Source organism: Apis cerana, linkage group LG12, assembly GCF_029169275.1.
Source record: "Apis cerana isolate GH-2021 linkage group LG12, AcerK_1.0, whole genome shotgun sequence".
NCBI lineage: Eukaryota > Metazoa > Arthropoda > Insecta > Hymenoptera > Apidae > Apis > Apis cerana.
The window spans coordinates 2,838,112-2,860,186 of NC_083863.1; the positions used below are offsets into that span (position 1 = coordinate 2,838,112).

Consider the following 22,075-nt stretch of genomic DNA (forward strand, 5'->3'; position numbering starts at 1 on the left):
TATAAATATCGTATAATTATTTAGATTCACTTTTAAGAATAAAGCCTTTACTTTTATAATTATTAAGTAATTTTTCTCAATATTCTATAAATATTTCTATATTTTTTATTATATATAGAAATTTTTTTCTTGAAAATATTTCAAATATTCTCTATAAGCATTAAAAATTTTTTTTATGAATTTATATCTTTATACATTTGAAGCATTAGAATAATCTAAGACGATTATATGATCGAACTTATATCTTATATATATATATTATCTTATATATTATATATCTTATATATATATATATATATAATATAGTAACATAAGAATTATATTCATTTATTTCTTATTCAGCATTAATAATACGTTGATTTTTGAATTTGTAATTTATGAAATTATTTTATCATATTTTTTTAATTTTATTTTTAAATGAACTTAATTATAAATTTTATTTTGATTATAACAATTATATTCTAATATATTAAATATACATATATGATTCAATTATGAATTGGAAAAATCATAATCTAATTAAAATAATCATATCTTAATTAATGTAATCATATCTATTAGTCTATTATTAAATTATTATTGCAATTCCATGCAAATATATACAATTCATATTATTCAGAATTTCTTTCTTGTGTATCATATTATTTATATAAATTAAATAAAGTAGGATTGAAAAACTTCTTCGTAAGTAATTATCGATTTTTTATTATTAAATCTATTAAAAAGATTATATTTATCAAAATCAATTAGAAGTTCAAAGTTATTTATTTTTCTCTATTTTAATAAAAATTTAAATTTCATTCCACAATCAAAAATAGAAAATAATTAGAAAAACAATCAATCAAACATGAAATGTATTCACCATATTATAAATATATGTGATCGGTAAAACTTTACCTGAAGATTTAAAAAATGACGGCCTTGAAGATGAATAATTAACAAGTTATACAGAAGTGGAAAGCCGTCAAATGGCCACGAAAGTCTCTTGACCAGGATTGGAAACAACACTTGGCTAATGAATTGTGTAATATCAGTTTATTAACGGAATGCTAATTGGAAGAAATATTGCATATGTATTTACATATGTACGTATAATAGTTATCACTGAATTACATGCGAACAATGAGGCCATAAACGATATTGATACCATTAATATTTGAACTATTTAAAAAACATTTTCACTTTTTACAATCTCTCTTGTGTAACACAGTTTATAATTTTATCCATATTATCCTTCTTACATCAATTAAAATATTCTATTTAATATTTTAAAGTATTTATTATTGAAACTATTTTATTTTTCTTTTTAGAATAAGTAAATTTGACTGTTTTTCTATCTGTATAGAATTCATATGAATTTTTTAATTTTACTTAAAAAATGAAAGATACATGAAAATTAAATTTTACTTAAAAAATAAAAATAATAAAAAACAAAAAAAATATTTAAAATTAAATATAAATATTAGGTAAAGTATTTAAAATTAAATATTTAACTAAAAATTAATTAAAAATTGTAATATGATATTAATATTGATTAATTTTTAATAATTAATTTATCAGATATGTTTTTGTAATAAATATTTGATTATATATATATATATTTACAGAATATCTTTGCTGATTTTATTATCTTAATTTTATCATTATTATTATTTGCTGTGAAAAATATTTCCGATAATATTCTATAATACTAATAACATAATTATCAATTATTATTAAGTTCACGCGATTCGATTATATTCGATTTAAATTGATAATCAGTTTTTTTTACAGATTTCGTGAAGCCAATTATTTATAAAATAATAAAAATGTATATAAAGTTCGAATATCCGTATAAAGTTCTTTGATAAGATAATACTTTGATAAGATCTTTTTGCGTTAGGGAAAGTTTAATTTCAATGGAAAAATCTGAGTCTAAGGATACATTCAAGTTATTTAGTCCTACCTGTATGATTAAAAAAAAATCTCGTACGTAAATTAATCATGTTTATCACTTTTTATGTTTTATATTTTAATGTATAAATTTTTCAAATCTCTAATTTTAAGAGATTATTATATTATAATTAAAATTATAATATTGAACAGAAATATCAAGGATTTCAACTTCCTATTAATAATTAAATAAAAATTTTAAAAATTAAATAAAAGTGTAATTAAAAATAAATTAAATATCAAATAATTCTCAAAGATAACAAATTTCCAATAGTATTGTTAAGTATTATTGTAAGTTTAGAAATGTGAGAATAGCCAGAAAAATTATTATTATTTAATTATTATAATTAATATTATTATTATTTATCTAAACTAATTAGGAAATAAATCTGATCTGATAATCGATTTGAAAGAATTAAAAAAATTCATGAATACAATATGGAACAAACGAAAATTAAATAATTTTAAAATATAGATTTATTAAGTAAAAGAATATCTAATAAAAGAAAAATATTAGAAAAAGTAAATTAATCATTTAGATAACATTACAAGATACATATTCCAAAATATTGATATGTTAGTTTATGTATTTGGATAATCGATTATTTAAATTAAATAATTAAATTTCGAATAATCGATATTTTATACTAAATATATTAAAATACATAAATTAAAACACTAATAGATATAAAACTAGAAAGAACAATTTTTTTTAAATATTTCATTTTCGTTATATCTATAAATAATAATTTAATTTCTGAAATGCTAAAATTCAACATCATACGATTCGATTTAATTATATCCGTTTCAAATTGATAATTAAAATTCATAATCAATTCTTTTCTCCCAAAAAAATTCATTATATTAATGTAATATTTCATATTATAATTTCATTCATTATTCATTACAATTCATATCATTATCTTTATATTACAAAAAATATTTTTATTTTAATTATTTTTTTATAAGAAATTTAATTATACTTTATTTCAAATATAATAGTAAAACCTCTTTATTTTTTTTTTATTTTTAGATTATTGCACTATTAGATATGATAATATAAAAATAAATGTATTTGGATAATAGAATTTTTGAATAATAGAATAAAAACTTTTCCTATATTAAATTTCATATATTGTAAATTCATATATTGAATTTAATTTCATATTGAATGATATAAACAAATGATTAATCTTTATATAATACTGATAGTTTTATAAACATTGAAAAAACTGTTATTAAAGAACAATATCTTAATCATTATTTTTTATTAATATTAAAATCAATTGTCAAAAATCGAGACTAATTTATGCAAAATAAATTGAATTTTATTTTTCAATATTTTAAAAATTTTTAAAAGATTTAAAACACTTTTTAGATTTTTAGCACTAATTTATGGATATAATTTCTTCACATTGTTCTAAACTCTCTAAGAAATTAAGATAATCATTTCATAAATCACGCGCGTCTTGCAATCAACTATCAGAAAAGCTATTGAAAGAATCCTAATCCTTGATCTCATAAGAATTAATGAGAAAACATTTTCCAACACGATTATTATTTCTTTTTTTTATTTTAATTGTATTTTCTCCAAAAATAATTACTGGACAGAAAATCAAAAATTCGATAGTTTCGACAAATGAAAATTTGGCCGGAAGCCAGGAAAATCAATCAGATTGCATTCGAATCAAATCGTAATGAGATCTCACAGAATTTCGATTAAAATCAATAAATTTGTGCAGACCACATTCAATTACCAATCAGATATTTAATTATCGCAAATATCACTCAGATCGCAAAAATTAGAAATTATAAGTCAATTAGATATCAGTTAGAAATCAATGAGAATTCAATTACTCATCAATCAACCGCAAAATAATTAAAATCAATCATCATTAAGCTCACTTAAGTTCACAATATGAACAATTGTATAATCTCACAACCTAGAAAATCCTTTGAACGATAATATTCAGTTGAGATATTTTTATGCAGTATCAGAATCATACTTGATCTTGATTTCTTCGAGCTAAACACAATCAAATAGAAGTGAATATTCAGTAATATTGCAGTGAGTAATGATGAAAAGTAGTTAGGAATCCTTATCATTAGAAAAAGTTTCGCTCAGATACAGTGCATTTCTTATTTGATCTTAAAGAAAAGTTAACGCAGCTATCAGCATGGAAAACTACATCAAAGTAAAAGTAGTTTCGATTCAGCAACATTCAACACAATATAATAGCTTTAAACAATATCTTATGAGATAGTATGATGGCAATTAACTTTCAACATAATCGATCTTTCTTTTATATAATTTCTATTTTCTTTATTTATTTTTTTTTCTATTTCTTTATTCCAAATATTTATTTATTAAAATTACAATAAGATATAAGCATATTAGACTGTTACATATAGAATCCCAACAAATAATAGCAATTGCTCAATCAATATTAGCTCATAATCTTTGATTTTTTGCGAATTTTGAATATGTTTACAAATAACTAAAGAAAATAATTTCAATATTTATCAATTATATACGTCTAATACTATTTTTCTATAAAATCAAATTTGATTTATCATCATAAAATTTTTTGATTTATTGAGATGCATCGCTTTAAATTTATTCTATTTTTAAAACAAATAAATAAACATTTATAATATAATATATTTATATACATTTATAATTTGTCTTAATGTTTAAAAAACATTACTACATTGAACTACATAGATATACGATTTTGTTTATCTCCTAATGAAGACAAGCTCGAATATTTGTCTTCAGATTGAAAATAGAATAAAATTTCAAATTATATCTCAGCAAAAAAAGAAAAAAAATTCTAGAAAATAAATCAAATTTGATTTTATAGAAGAAGAATAACATTATATAATACATAATTGACAATATTGAAAAAAAAATTTTTTTTTATTATATCTTATAGATATAAGCAAAATTCACAAAATTGAGTTTATTTTAACATATAAACAATTTTTACAACTGAATTCAAATTTTATTCACCAAAATATGTAAGAATTCGTTTTAAAAAATAAATGCATGCCATATTTTAAACAAATCTATCTTATTATTTTATCATACTTATTTTTCACATAAAATATAGAAAAATAAAGTACAATTGATTTCATTATTATTATTAAAAAAAGAATATTTTATATATATAGTTTATATGTAGTTTATGTAGATGTACATAAAATTTAGGTACATGTTTCAAAAAATATTAAAAAACGTAAAATGTCATATTTTACCGTGAAATGTTTTTGATAATACAAAAAAATGTTTCAAATAAAAAATATATTTTTTTCATAAAGTCATAAATTTGAAATAGATAGAATATATCATTTAATTTTTATGCAAAATATTTTTTCTTGATTTTATCATCAAAATCTAATGAGATATTCAAAATGATTAAATTATGAAATGATTAAATTTATATTTAGAGAAAAAGGTAATCACATAAATGATGAGTCAATAAATAAATATTATTATTATTATTCTAATATTTGAAAATTGATAATTAAAATCTTAATATAATCTTAATTAAAAGGTTAATAATTTTATACTTAAAATTATTGAATAATTATTAATAAATTCAATGACTTAGACAAGAAATATTTTATTTCTATTCACTTATCTTGGACATTTATAAATATAAATCGATTCTAATTGTTTAATGAATAACTAATAATAAGTATCTCAATTAAATATGTAAGTAAATAAAATTATATATTAATATGAGTTGTTACAATATTAAACAATATTAAATTAAATATCTCAATTTCAATTTTTTTAATAATTTTTTTTTTTAAATTTATATGATGTATCTATATTCTATATTCTATATTCTATATTCTAGGATATATTCTAGGATAATTTAGATGGAAAAATACAAAAACAGTATTCAATATTGAAAAAACTTTTACAAAAATTTTTACAAATTGAATGGAAAAATATTTATTTAAAAATAATAAAAATTAATTTCCAAGTTATCAAAATTTATTAAAACTATTATAAAAGTACATTTAATCTATTAAATTAGTAATTAAAAATAAATTTAATTATTTCTTACTTATTTCTTATTATTAATTAATTATTTATAAACTGTATCTGATATCATATTATATATAAATAATATATAAGATTTATATATTACTTAATATGATTAATATGATATAATTAATAACTTTATAATTTTTTTAAATAACTGTTAAGATTAAAAAAATGTTTATACTTTAAATTTAAATTATATCGAGTTTTTTTTAATATAATTGAAAAAATTTTGAATTTTAATAATTATATTAGTAATTTATTTAAAAATAAGAAATCAATCATAAACATTATCAATGTCAAAATTTCGATTTCATTATCGGATTATAGTAAGAGATATATAAAGTTTATAAAAATAATATAATAATAAACATAATTCTTTTTCATGGTTTTAACTTTTACTTTGTTAATATTTTTTATCTTAATATTTGAAAATAGATAGAAATTAAAACTGACAAAAAGTAAAGTATTTATATTATTTTCATTATTTTAAATTAAAATAATTGGTGTTATTTCACATTATATTTTTCTTTGTTTTTTCAATAAAAATTTTTTTCATAAAATTGAATCAAATTAATTAAAATTGAGTAGATTAATTTTAAAATTTTGAGTAGATTATTTTAAGTTAAAATGACAATAACAGATAATTTTCTTTTCGAATTCTTTAATGAAAAAAATTTTCGTCAGTAAAGAAAATAATATAAATTAAAAGTTTCATTTACGCTTGATATAATCGTAATGTAAAATTGTTAAAACATGTTTAAAAATGTAAAAAATATTAACTTTTTGTTTAAAAAATTTAACATATGTTTCCATGCAGAAAAAAATTATTATTAAAATTATTTTAAAAAAAATAATTATTTGTTTTATTATTTAATTTCTTTTATTTGAATTATTATATTCTCTTAATTTTTCTTAAAACATTAATCTTTTAAAAGTTTAATCCTTTATGATTAAAATCACATTGGATTAATACTTATTCTTTTTTAATAAATTTTTTTTAAAAATTGATATTTTAATTATATATAATAATAATAATATATAATATATATATAATAATATATATATAATATTATTTTTTTAATTTTCCTATATAAATCTTTTGTTAAAGGTATTATAGAAATATATTATAAGACAATGTAAAGATGTAATTTAGTTCTATCTAGTGGTAATTACTATAGATAGAAAATATAAGTGGAAGTAGTAAACTATGAAGATGATTCTAATAAAATTGCGTATAAAATAAATTTCTTAAAATATACAATTCGATGGACAATTTGATAAAGAAATATTGATTGCTGAAAATATCAAACATGAAGTTTTCATAAATAATATAAGTTTTTGATTAATTTTTGATAAATTTTTTTATTTTTCTATAAATATTTCATTTTTTTTTGTATCCAGAAATTAAGATTATTTTGCAATCTTTATTTATTTTTTTAAAAAATCTTTATTTAATATTGAAATATATTTTTGTTTATATTTAATTTTTCTTTTATTAATATTTAATTTTTCATTCATTTATTTGTATTTTTTTTATTTTTTGTTCTCTTATTAATTAACTGTTTTCAATATTTTCAAGTTTCAAAAGAATTCTGATATTAAAATATGAAATGATAAAATTTTCTTGTTTCATTTTTCATTTTAAAATAAGCAAGAAAAAAAACAAGAAAAGAAATTATACCGAAAGTAAATATTCTAAAAGTCTTTCTGATTGAATATATAATATTCCATATATCAAATATTCAATATATGTTATGTTATTTCGGCAAATCTTTAAGTTTAAACAAAATTAATTGTTATAAGATTAAATAAATATTTAAAAATTTTTCTATAAAATTTTATTTTATTTTTATATTAGTTTAATATTTAAGAAAAAAATATTTAAAAAGATAATTAAATTTTTTTTGTACAAATACGTCCATCAACATTTTAAAAGATTTAAATGTCAGAAAAAATATCTTTTTTAAGTGCATTATAATTAATCTAATAACAATTATATTTTTAAATTTTATTTAATATTAATTTTTATAATCATTTTAAGATATCTTTAATTCACAATTAAATAATCATTTTAATAACCGTTCCAAAAAAAATTATCTAAATTAAAATTGGAGTAAAAAAAATATAGTATATGAAAAAATAGAAAAATAATTTTAGGTGTAAAAAGATAATTAATTATTTTTGATCAGATATATGGAAATCATTGAATAAAATTCTATTTAATTTTTTAACGGAAAATTTTTATTTTAAATATTTATTAAAAATATGTAGGTATATATTTAAAAAAAATAATGTCATTAATAAAATAAAAATTTGAAAAGCTCAAATAGATATATAATATATTGATATGTATATATTGATATAAATTAGTTTTTTATATAAATCAATACTATAAAAAAAAATAAAAATATGGAAATTGAATAGAAATTTATTACTATTATTATTAAATTTATTACTATTAATTATATTTATAAATATTAAATATATTTTTTTTACATAATCAATTAAATAAATTTTAGTTTTTTTATTTTTTTATAATTTTGATAAATGATATTCTTTCGTGTGAAATTATAATTATATTATCATCATCCTTATCACTTAAATATTTCCTATTTATATATTATTAAAGAAACGCTTTCTTTAGCAATAATTTTCAATAATTTTCAATAATTTTCAATAAACTATTTACTGTTTTCTAAAATTCAATATATATATCAATGATAAATATAATAAAAATATTTTTTTTAATAAAATTAAATAGAAATTTCGAAAATATATATCATTTTAAAATATTAATCTAAAATATAAATATATATGTTATATAAAAATAATTTTAAATTATTTTAATTTTTAAATTATACTATAAAATTATATATAAATTGAGATCATATAAAATCATATCCGAAACTTTAAAAAAAATATATAAAAATATATAAATATATAATAAAAATATATAAATATAAAAATATAAAATATAAAAATATAAAAATATATAAATATATAAAATATATAAAAATATATAAAAATATATAAAAAGATTATAAAAAAATTAAGTATATTTAAATATTCTTAGTAATACCTAAAAAAAATAATTTAAAATAAAATAAAAGAAAGATAAGTAATTAAAATTAAAATTTCTAAAAAAAGAATATTTTGTTTTTTTAAACTTAAAATTTATTTTTTATATTACATTTTTGTATATTTAATAATTTAAATAATTACAAACATTATTAACTAATAAAAAAAAAGTTTTATATTTTTATCTATTTTAACGATTAAATTTTTATTCTGATTACAATAAATTATTATTTTAAACATTGAAAATAAGAATTTTATTCTCTATTTATTTTCAAATTTGGCTTCAAATTTCATTAAAAAATAAATATCTATTATTAATAAATTGATCAGATAAATTATTACTTGTAAAATTAGAAAATAAAAATAATTTCTTTATAGAAGAAGATAGATTCAATATAAATAATAAAATTGAAAAATAATTAAATAAATTATTCAAAAAATAAATACAAAAATATTTGATTTGAGAATCAAATAATAAAATAATTTAAAAAAAATTATTCGTCTATTCAAATGAATTAATATTTATTTATTTTTATTTCAATAATCTTTAAGTTTATTAAATAGCAATTAATATTAAAATAACACACAAATAATATTAAAAAAAATAATAAAAAAATAACCATATATTTAATATAATATATCTAATAAATAATTATAATATATTTATATTTTTTAAAATTCTAAGTTCTTTCATTACTAGAGGATTAATGTTTATGAAGATGTTTATGAAATATTTTTATAAAAAATAGTAAAATAATAAATATAAGACAAAAATATGAATTGTAATTGAAGAATTTATATATATATTTTGTAATTTTTTTTTTATATAATAGATATATTCATATATTTTTATATATATTTACTATTTATTTTTATTATTTTTATTATATATTTATTTTATGTATATTTAAAAATGCAAATATTTCTATAATAGTTCTAAAAATGATTTTAAAATCTACTATGAAAATTATTTTTAAATTTTTAAATTTATATTTTTTATTACTAATATTAAAAAATGTTCACGACATTATTTATAAATTTTATATATATTGAGATATTAAATTTTAAATTTGATATACTAATGATATTAGCATTATTCATTCATATAAAATATTATTAAATGTATTAATTATTGTGTATTAAAAATTGTTTTTTAAGTTTTTATTAAGTTAAATGAATTTCACTTCTACTTACTTCTTGTATGTTACATTTTATTATCTTTTTACATCGATAATAATTTTTTTAATATATAAAATATTAAAAAAATTCTAGATATCATAAATATCGAATTGTGAAAATAATAAAAGAAATTCAAAATTAAGTTACTATATTGGAAAAGTTATTATGCTAATTTCTCAAATTTGATTTCTAAATATTATACTCTAAATATTATAATTAAAAATCTCTAATTAATTAGAGATCTATATTATAATTTACTATAATTATATAAAAAAATAAATTATTAGATTTTATATATTTAATATATATATTGAATAATATTGAATTTTAATGAACAAAGAAAAACTAATGATTAAAATTACTAAAATTATTTTAAAAAACAAAAATTTTGTGATCATTAATCAATTAAATGAACAATTACTTTCAAGAGACATATTAATAAAAATTCATAAAAAATTGTTTAAATATAAATATGAAAAAGTAATATAATAGAAACAATTGTATATACATCGAAACAATTGAAAATTCAAAATTTTCAGTTATTGAATTCATATAATTTCAAATAAAATCATTTAAATTACTTAAATGATTATATTTCTATATAATTTAACTAGTTTTTTTATATATTTTATTTTGTGAAATACAGAATTTCTTTATTTCTATCTTTATTAGTTTATGTTTTGTCTTAACTATTAAAACTATTAAAAAAACTCACAACAAATGGTGCATCATTTAATTAAAATTTTTTTTCAATTTTAAAAATTTAAAATATTTTCAATTTAGAGAAATAAAATCTATTAAAAATTTATATTAAAAGAAATGTTAAAAATTTTATTAAAAAAAATTTACTTAACATAATAATGATACATTTCTTTAAAATTTAAAAATAAAAAAGAGCATGATAATTGGTATTCTTATCAATAAAAAGTTGCGTGTCTAAATCGGTTTTCCATTCAATTGTTCTTTCCAAGTAATATATATTTCTTTATTCTTGTTAAAAATTTTCTACATATATTTCTTGTGTTTTTTGATGTATAATTATTTAATATGTATTTATGATATTTTTTTATAATTTATCTATTTATTTATGTACATATTTATTATTTACATATATCAAAATATATCAGAAATTTCAAAATATTGAAAGGAAACGTGTTTCGAAATGATATTATTTATATATATATTATTTTCTCTGTATACATTTATATATATGTGTATTGTGTTATATTTGTTAAAATATACAAATGTATATCCTTTTGATCAAATTAATTTTGTTTATCGATAAACTTTTATATCACAATTATGTATCGCAATTATGTAGCGTCGATATCAATATCATAATAGTAGTTAATGCTGATTAATAGAACGTTAAACTATATTTTTAGATTTTTATGACATGATGAATGTTAATTTACATTTTAATTTTCAATAATTCAATTTGTGAAAGGTTTTCAATATCTAAAAAATATTGAAAATTCGAAAAAATAAAATATCATTAAGAGAGAGTTAGATTAAAGATGATATAAATTTCATTAAAAAAAAATTAAATATTTATCATTAAATTTAATGAATTAAGACTAATTCATGCATATTTTTCGTGCATACATATTTTTTATGCGTAAATATTACTCTTTATATTTATTGTACATAAACATTCTCAGTTTATTTATTATTATTATTCTGAAAAAAATATATTTTATTATATTTTGTTTGTTATTTTTTTATAAAAGTTCCAATATTATAAATTCTTATAATCAATTATCTCAAAAAAATTTGCATTACTCATAAAATAATTTAATATTTCATTCAATTCGAATTATTGTTTTTTTAGTCAATTTCTTTTTTCTTTTCTTACAAACTTCAAAATTTTTTTAATAAAATGTATATATATAGTATAATCGTCATTATACAAAGAAATTTAAATAAATTATTTGAATATCATTGATATATATTATATTAGTCTTATTGCTATATTTAATAACAAAATAAATAAATAAATAAATGAAATAAAAACAATATATTCACTAATAAGAAATCATAAAAATCTCATTGTTGTTATTAATCAGTAAAATTAGTAGTTCAACGTATTTGGAATATGAGATATAGCGATATTTGAAAATAAAATGGCATCTGCTATTGTTAAAAATCATTGAGAAAAAATAATTCTGGATATTGTAACTTGTATACAATATATTCATCAATGTTTTTTTTATCATCTGAAATAACCACAAATTGAATACAAGGAAGATTCTAATATCGGTGATATTAGATTTATTCTATTACTGGATAACTTAACATTTGCAATTCATTCTAGTCCTTATTTGTATTGCGATGACTTTCTAGAAATATACAATAGAAAAATGAGGTATAAAAAACTTTATCTCATTTGTTTAATTCAAATATGAATATATACATAGAAAATAATTTAAATTGTAATTTCTCTATTCGTTACAAATTTAATATTCTTTTTTTTGAATTTTATTTGTATTTATATTATTTGTATTTATTATTTATATTTATATTTTTAGTACAATTTATTTAAAAATTGAGATATTCTTATGATAAATAATAAAAATATTAAAATTTTGATCACAAAATATTCACGCCAGTAAGAATATTGTACTTATGTATAATTTAAATGTAATTTTATTTTTATAAAAATAATAATAAATAATAAATAAAAGTTTACCATTTTACTTAATATTATTACAGTATTATTATTATATTATTATATTCTTATATAATAATATTACAACGTATTTTTATAATAAAATATATGTTTGATGTATATTAAAATATTAATGTGTTTTTTTAAATATATTCCGAAATAAAAATGAAATATTAAACAAACATATTTCTTATACAATTTTTTTTAATAATATAGATATTTATATTTGCAAATTTGAAAATAATTGGCACATAGAATCTTTTCTAAGATAATAGATACTAAAATATAAATAAATACTAAAAGATACGAAAAGCTATTCTATAAATTTGATTTATTAATTTTCGTCAATTATTTTTGTCTTTTTTTTTAATCAGTAATGCAATAGAAGTACAATAAAACTTTAAAGAAAAACTTTGTTAATAAAATATTTACAATTTGTCACATAAAAGTATTCTAATTATATTTTTACATAAATTAATAATATTTTTAATAAATTTAATATGAATGAGAAATAGATTATTATGCTCTTATTTAACAATCATAATCATTTTCTATTAATATTTTAATATAAGAAATAATTTTCATATTCTCAAATATGTGTCATCCCTTTTTGTTTGTTTTTTATAATGGATCACATATTTTCTATAGAATTTTTATTAGATAATTGTGTCACACTAATAGGATAATTCCACATTTATTTATTTGAATTATTATTGTTTTAGAAAATCTAGTTTTAATATTTAATTTTCAAACAGTATTTTAATGTCATTATACTAAGTTTGATCTTTCTTTTGTTATACTATATATTTTTGGGCGTGATTGACAATATTTGAATCTTTATATTTTTTTATTAATTTCTTTATAGACTTATTTTGCGATTATCTCATAACATTTGCATAACTCATTTTTATTTCTTTGAATGAGAGAAATATATAAAGAGCATTTCATTTTAGAAGTAAATGAAAAAAAATAAAAATAGTTCTATTATGTAATATAATGATATAAAAAAAATTGAAGCCTCAGAATAAGCCATTGCGTATTAAAGAAGACTAGATTGATTCTAAGTTTCAGAATTTTATAATTTCTCTCTTATTTGATATATATTTTTGTATATAATATTTGCAAACTAACGTATAATTTTAATAATTTATATTGTTAGTTATATTATTTCTCTATTAATTCACAAAATTCTACGAGATTATTTTTGTAATATTATTATTAAATAATTTTTTAAGGTGTTAATTAATTTTTCTATAATTGAATCTATATAATTGAAATAGAATTATTGAAAAAATCAATAATAATAATAAAATTACTAAATGCAAGATAATTTTTCTGCTTTATTAATAACCAAAATATTTTATTCAATAAATTTTTGAATTATTGAGTAAAATTTTTGTTTCCTGAAGTAATTTTTGTTGAACTGAATTCGGCATATTTCATTGGAAATTAATTAATTAATATTAATTAATTTTAGTAAAATATATTCTTTTGTATTATAATTTAATATAAAATATAATAAAAGATATTAATAAAAATAAATTTAAATAAGAAATAATTGATAAAATTATCTTATTATGTAAATCAATTGATATAAAATATAAAGTAGTTAAATTAAAAAGAAATGTTTTAAATGAAAAAAATAAAAAATTCAATTTTTTATTTTATATATTATTATAATGTAACAATTTATATCACGCATATATAACATGATGTGCTAGATGTATTTATTATTTTTCTACTTTTTCTAAGTATATCATAATGAAAATTACTTTCAAACGTTTGAAAAGTTCTTTGCTATATTTCTCTATTTTACGCTTTCTGTATACGCTTTTACCTTAATCGCCAAATTGCATATATAAAATAAGTAAAAGAAAGTAGCCTCCTCTTGTTAATGAACTTTGACAATCAAATAATATATGAAGTTTTTTGAATAAAATCAAATAAGTGCAAAGATTATTATCGTAATAAATTTATTAATTCAGTTAATCTTTTGTTGTTTAGAAGAAACATAAAGAAAAAAAATATTATGAAAGCATACATCTTTGATATCAAATGTTCGCCCACTTCAACTTTTCAATCTTTATTTCAAAAGATATCCGATGAAAAAAAACGCGTTTCTTAATTATATATAGTTTTATCGTTAAAATCCATAATTAATTTTAGTAAAATACATTCTTTTGTATTATAATATAAAATTTAATTAAATTAAAATTAGAATTTACTATTTGCAATTTATTATTAATAATAATAATGATTTAATTTATCACTTAATTTATTAAAATGAAATTTAAATAACAGAAATTTATCATTTCAATTATACTTTTTATAATGAAAATACAATTATTACACATTTCAATTGAATTTTTTAAATTTTTAGATCTTTTCTCTCCTCTTCCTTCTTTCCTCTCCCCTCTTTTCTCCTCCATTTATATGTATATATTTATAGGTACATGTATGTTAAGGTATATAATATATCTTAAAGAGTTTACAGAAAAAATTTTTAAAATATTACTTTATTATCACTTTTATAATATAATATATTATAGTTATTAAAAATTATTACAATAATTAATATTTTTATTATATTTATTATAATTATTGCTTCTTAATTCTTAATATATATATTTCATTTATATATAAAGAAATTAAATTAAAATTACAATGTAATTCATCAAATTTTTTCTGCTTTTTGCTTAACTATAATATATGATATTATATATAATAAATAATAAAATAATATTTTTTCAATTTTATTATAGATTTATACTGAACATTTTTAGAAAATTTGTTTATTTGAAAAATATTGAATCTTATTTTCATTAAAAAATTAATAAGTAACATATAAAATTTATATATAGTATATAAAATTTTAATAATCAATTATTTATAACATTAACAAGATAAATATTTAAGAATTTTTTTTTTAAATTTGGATTTTCTTTATAACATATTCATTTTTTATAAGACGAAGTTTAATTTTATTCAAATATCTTAAAATATCTTTAAAATTTCTTATTTAATTTTTAGGTGACAATGTCAGGAGATTACATTTTGGCAGTCACTACTAATATGCTAGCAAAACTACGAAATGATGATATTACTCTTACACTCAGTCAGGTAAAGTTTATATATTTATAAGCGTGCCTTACACAGTCTATCTAGTCTACTTCAGAGTATCTAGAATATTTCTAGTTTAATAGTTAAACAATATATATTTAAATTTCTTTTTTTTATTTTATATTTGGCTATTACATTCTCAATCCTTTTTCTGAACTCTGTAATTTTTTTATTTTTAAAATATACATGTAAATATTATTTTAATGAATAAAAAAGAAATTTAAAATTTATTTTTTTATATGAGATTTCATATATGTGATGAAAGATTTCATGATTTTGGTTCATAGAATGTCACATAACATGTTTTTGTATAAAAGAAAAAATTATATAATCACTTAATTTAAATAATAAATAATAAATAGCATTTTAAAATTTTCTATTAATTATTACTATAAATACTATTTAATGTTTATTTTTTATATGCAATCAACTAATATGTTAATATTTGCATGGATGCGTAAAAATATGAATACGTGCTATAAAATTCTGATACAATTTTAATAAGTATTAACAAGTATTAACAAATCCATTCTTTCCAGGTCGTGACGGATCTGGTGCAGGGTGAATTTATGCAACTTGGCTCAAAGGAAACAGAGAATGAGAGATTCGCACATTATCTTACGAAAACATATCGTAAGACAGCTAGTTTAATCGCTAACACTTTGAAAGCTGTAAGTATTTTGACGTTAATTGATTTTATTTTATAATTATTGCTGATATTAATGAATATATTTCATCGTAGGAAGCTATGTTAGCTGACGCTGATGATCAATTGGCTGAATTAGCTTTTCAATATGGTAGAAATATTGGTTTAGCGTTTCAATTAGTCGATGATCTTTTGGATTTCGTATCGACTTTACCGACAATGGGTAAGCCTACTGCAGCGGATTTGAAATTAGGTCTTGCAACTGCTCCAGTTCTTTTCGCTTGTGAACGAGTAAGAATATATATTAATTTTTAAATAAAAGATTATTAATTTTTTTATTTTTTATATAATTTTAATTATAAATAAAATCCAAAAATATATTTATATAACTTTTAACAAGTAGAATTCAAAAATATTATTTAATTAATTAGTATCATTAAACTAATTAAATATCAGAAAATAAGAATTCATAGTATCAAAAATTATAAATATTTATGTATAATCATTATTATAATATAAATATGTATATAATTGAGATTTATCTAATATTTATTATATTATATATTATATAACATATAAACATATCTAGATCTATTTACAAAGTAAATTTAAAAAAATAAGATTAATAATTATATAAAGAATTACATAAAAATTATATGATAAATTATTTAAATTAGATACTATTTCATTTTGTTTCTGATACTATTTAATTAAATTTTAAATAAAAATAATAATTAATAAATTATTTAAATAATTAATAAATAATAAATTATAATTAATAAATAATAAGTTATAATTATAATCTGCTATAGTTTAAAAATATATATATATTTCTTAATTTTTAAATCATATCTTCATTTTTACATTACAGTATCCAGAATTAAATGCAATGATCATGCGTCGATTTCAAGAACCAGGAGATGTTGAAAAAGCATTTGAATTAGTGCATAAATCACAAGGACTCGAGCATACGAGATTTTTAGCACGAAAACATTGCGTTGAAGCTATGAAACTTGCACAATCTTTAGCTGAAAGTCCTTATCAAAAAGGTTTGCAAGTAGTTTGCGATTTAGTATTGAATCGTACGAAGTAGCGATATGAAAAATCGCGATAGAAATTATGTATGGAAGTAAAAAATACAAAAGGACATTGAGAAGAAAATTAATAGTCATAAAAAATTATAATGTTGGTCCTGAAATGGTCAATTAATTCAACTACAATGAAGAATAATATATAACTAATGCGATAGATTATATCGGTTGTAAAGAAAAAGAAAACATCAAATGAACACAAAAATGATTATGATATTCATGTAAACGCACTTTTGACGAATGTGTTCAATTGATTAATGTTGATGGTACTTATAGTTCTATATTTAAACTTATATATGTTTGTAACATAAAAGTTTAAAATGTTTATATTTGCGGTTAACAATGTGGTAATTTAAAAAAAAAACAAAAAAAATTGAGAAAAATTAGCAAGATATTATTTTTATAAATTTCATATGTAATATAACAAAAATTGCATATTATCAATTATCTGCAAGAAAATATTCAAGCGATTTCCTTATAATAGTTTATCGAATATAATATAATTATAGCTAAAAACTCGTCTATTAAGTGCCCAGATACATTTTAAATAAGAAAAATACAATATATAAGAGAATGTAAAGAGAATCATGATAATTACATCGCTCTATAGTGCACATATGACCTGATTTTATCAATATTATCATTAGCCAATCATAAGTGTAAATAAAACGATACATAGAAGTAGATATAATGAATTGGAATTGATAACTCTGTTTGATTTTTTCGTAACTAAAATCTGCAATAACATTTGGTAAATAATAATGAAAAACTTTTCATAATACTATTTCACTTAATTGATATTATTATTATTATTATTGTTATTGTTGTTATTATTATTATTATTATTATTATTAATGAAATAATCTATAAAAATTATACAAAATTATCGTATATAAATATAATTTAAATTTATATTTTTTGTTTAAACATAAATATATCTTTTATATTTAAATATAATTAATTATAATCAACATATATGTTATCTTTATATAGTAGAGGAATTCTAAATATGTAAATATTATTTATATTTTTAACAATCAACAGAGTATCAATACCAATTAACAGTATAAACAACATAATTTAATATCACGTTTAAGACGTGCGAAGAATATCTGCCAAAGAAGATCATGGTCTTGATTCTTCCATTTGTTGAAAAATTCGATTCATTGAATATATTAAGAATTCTTTATTCTTTATTATCAGTATATTACAAATTATAAATTTTTAAAAAATTTTTAAATATTATAAATTATTAAAATTATTAAATTTTTTAAATTTTTATATTGACGCAAAATTAATATAGTTTTTTATTCATACTTAATAAAAATAGAATATCATCTTCATGATCTATTACATTTTTCTTGAATAAAAAAACTGCTCAAAATATTATTTACTATATAACTAAATATATAAATATAATTTGTATAATAATTATTATATTTATAACATGAATTAATGTATATAATTGCTCTTTAATATAAATTACTGCTGTAAAATTATTAATAAACAAATACAAAATGTAATTATGATCAAACAGAGATATACATTAAGATACTTCATTGGTAATAGGACTAAATAAAACTTTTATTATCTATAATTCATTTAATTTTTGCAAATTATCTTTAATATTATTACAAATTCGAAACAAATTATCTTTAAAAATAACAAATTTTGTTATATTTAGATATCACATTGTAAACATAATGTACAAATGCACATAATATAGAAAAAAATGGAATATTCTTCTACATATAATATATATGTAAATATATGGTCTTTTAATTATTTATAATAAAAAAAAATTATCAAGCTATAATATTATAATATAAAAAAAAGTTAATTTCAAATTATTTTTAAATTTATTTTTAATAAATTACACTGTTCATTATTTTATTCGTTATGTTGAGAAGCACTAAATCCATGTTATATAATTTTTTTAATATAAATATTACATTAAAACTCAAAAGAAAATTTTATTCTCTTTAAACTAATTACATCCTTATATATTATTTAATCTAAGAATATTTGACAGAATGTCTATACAGTATTTCTTCAAAATATCTATTTTTGACGATTGTAGCAATAATTTAAACAATATTAAATTTACAAAAAATATATTTTAATAATAAGAAAAATATGAACAAACTATGATCAAACTTATATTTCAATCAAATTCTTCTATTTATTAATATAATCTACTCTATCTTGTTAATATAACTTTTAATGAAGCATAGAAATTACTATTATTACTGCCAATAAATATAGATTAAAAATATCATATATCTATTATTTGAATATAAATATAAAAAAAATATTTTGAATTATTTAAATTAATTTTTAAATTATATTTAATATTGAAATTTATATATTTATACATATATAGCGATAATGAAAAATAATTATAAATCAACGATGTTTTTCTATTTTAACTATTATAATATATTTATTTTATAGTATGTTTTTACATAAAGAAATACTTAATTTTGTGATACAATATGTACAAAATATTACTAAAATGTATCTAAAATTTATTTAATATAAGAAATTTTATACTTATTATTTTTTTTTTTGAAGAAATAATTTTTCTATAAAATATTTCTTGAATACAACACAATAATTATTAAAATTATTGAAATTTAATAAAAAATTATAATTCCAAGAAAATTATTTATTAAAGAATAATTTTTAATATTTTAATATTTAATATTTTAGATGTAAAAATCTTCTTTTATTACAATATATAAATATATTCATTTATTTATATATATATATATAAATATATATATATATATAATATAAATTATATATATATATTTAAATTTATATATGTATATATAAAAAATATTGCTTTGTTGATAAAAAAATCGCATACTACATGTTGTACGTGTAGATATAATAATTGTTAATAAACTAATAAAAAATATATGAGAAATCGATATGATTATATTAACAATAAATTAATATTAGGAATTATTATTATATTTCTATAAAATTTCAAAAAATAATTAATTTAAATAGAATTGAAAAAAATATAAATCATGTAATCATAATTAAAATTATAAGGAATTTATAAATTAAATTAATAATTACAATGTCTCTATTACATAACAAATGTAAAAATTTTATAAATGATTTTATTAAATATTAATAAATTATTTTTTTTGAACAAATAAAAATTATTAATAGTAATTAATAAACAGGCATTTCATATTTTTGTAATTCCATTATTTTCATTTCATTCTCAATATTATTTAATGTAATATAAACAATATTCTCAGTGATTAAAATGGAATGCTTTTTATTATGAAATTAAAAGTAAAATAAGTGCAAATAAAGTAGAAATTCAATAAATTCAATATTTATTCTGTAATGTATTTATATTTATTTTAATTATATAAAACAATTTATTGGAATAATAATTTTCAGTAAAGACTATTATAAGTTTATAATTTTAATTATAATTTTTTAAAAATAATATTTGAAAATTTTTTATAAATATAAATCAAATGAATTAATTTTTTTTTTGATATAAGAATTTGAGATTTTTATATACATTTTAACGTATATCCTATAAATTAAAAAGTTTCTTTTTGTTCATCATTTCTAAAACAAAATTTTCGATAATAAAAAAAAGAAAATATAATAGTAAACAATAGTAAAAAAGTTATTTTGGATTTAAATTATAAAAATTATTATCTTTATTATTAATCATGGCATTAAAACATTTTCTCGATGGAACTTTTTCAATTTTATTATTTATTTTATAATAATTATTTAATTGAACTGAAAAATATATTATTTATTATATTAATCTTTATATATATATATTATACACATTTATATTTTCGCTACATCGAATCACAAATTGAAAATTTTTAAAATAATATAGTTCTACTTATCGATAAATTCTAAATCGGTCTTAGTAATGTATTTAATCGTTTAAAATGTATTCGAAAAAATATATCGTTTTATTTTATAGTTTTTAACCATTCGAATCATATTTGGATTCATTTTTCTAATTTTATTTTTTTATGATCGTATATTATTAGAGTCAACGTGTTTCATGAACTTATTATTTGCTACAATCAAAGTTAAAAGAAATACAAAAAATTATCTGAAGATTATTCGAAAATATCGAGTTGGAGATGTTCTTCTTCCATTTCATTAAATTTAGCCAATTAAAATTTTTGTTATTATTTCTATTAATATTAATATTTTTTTTTTAACCAATCCGTATACCCTTGTTTAATATGTGACTAATAAGTTTAAGTTAAATCAGAAAAAGATAAAAAAATTCATTA

The 22,075-nt window shown here is 16.5% G+C and overlaps 1 protein-coding gene across 2 annotated transcripts in view; it reads left to right on the top strand.

Moving 5' to 3' along the window:
- Positions 1 to 19,745, top strand: part of LOC108003947 (all trans-polyprenyl-diphosphate synthase PDSS1) — a 173,773-nt gene extending 154,028 nt beyond the window's left edge. For both annotated transcript variants that reach the window (XM_062083310.1, XM_017066541.3), the window contains 4 exons: positions 15,948 to 16,037; positions 16,577 to 16,708; positions 16,780 to 16,974; positions 17,555 to 19,745. In XM_062083310.1, the coding sequence (XP_061939294.1) occupies positions 15,948 to 16,037; positions 16,577 to 16,708; positions 16,780 to 16,974; positions 17,555 to 17,776 (639 nt within the window). In that variant the 3' untranslated portion in view covers positions 17,777 to 19,745. The remainder of the gene's footprint in view (positions 1 to 15,947; positions 16,038 to 16,576; positions 16,709 to 16,779; positions 16,975 to 17,554) is intronic.
- Positions 19,746 to 22,075: the final 2,330 nt, after the last annotated feature.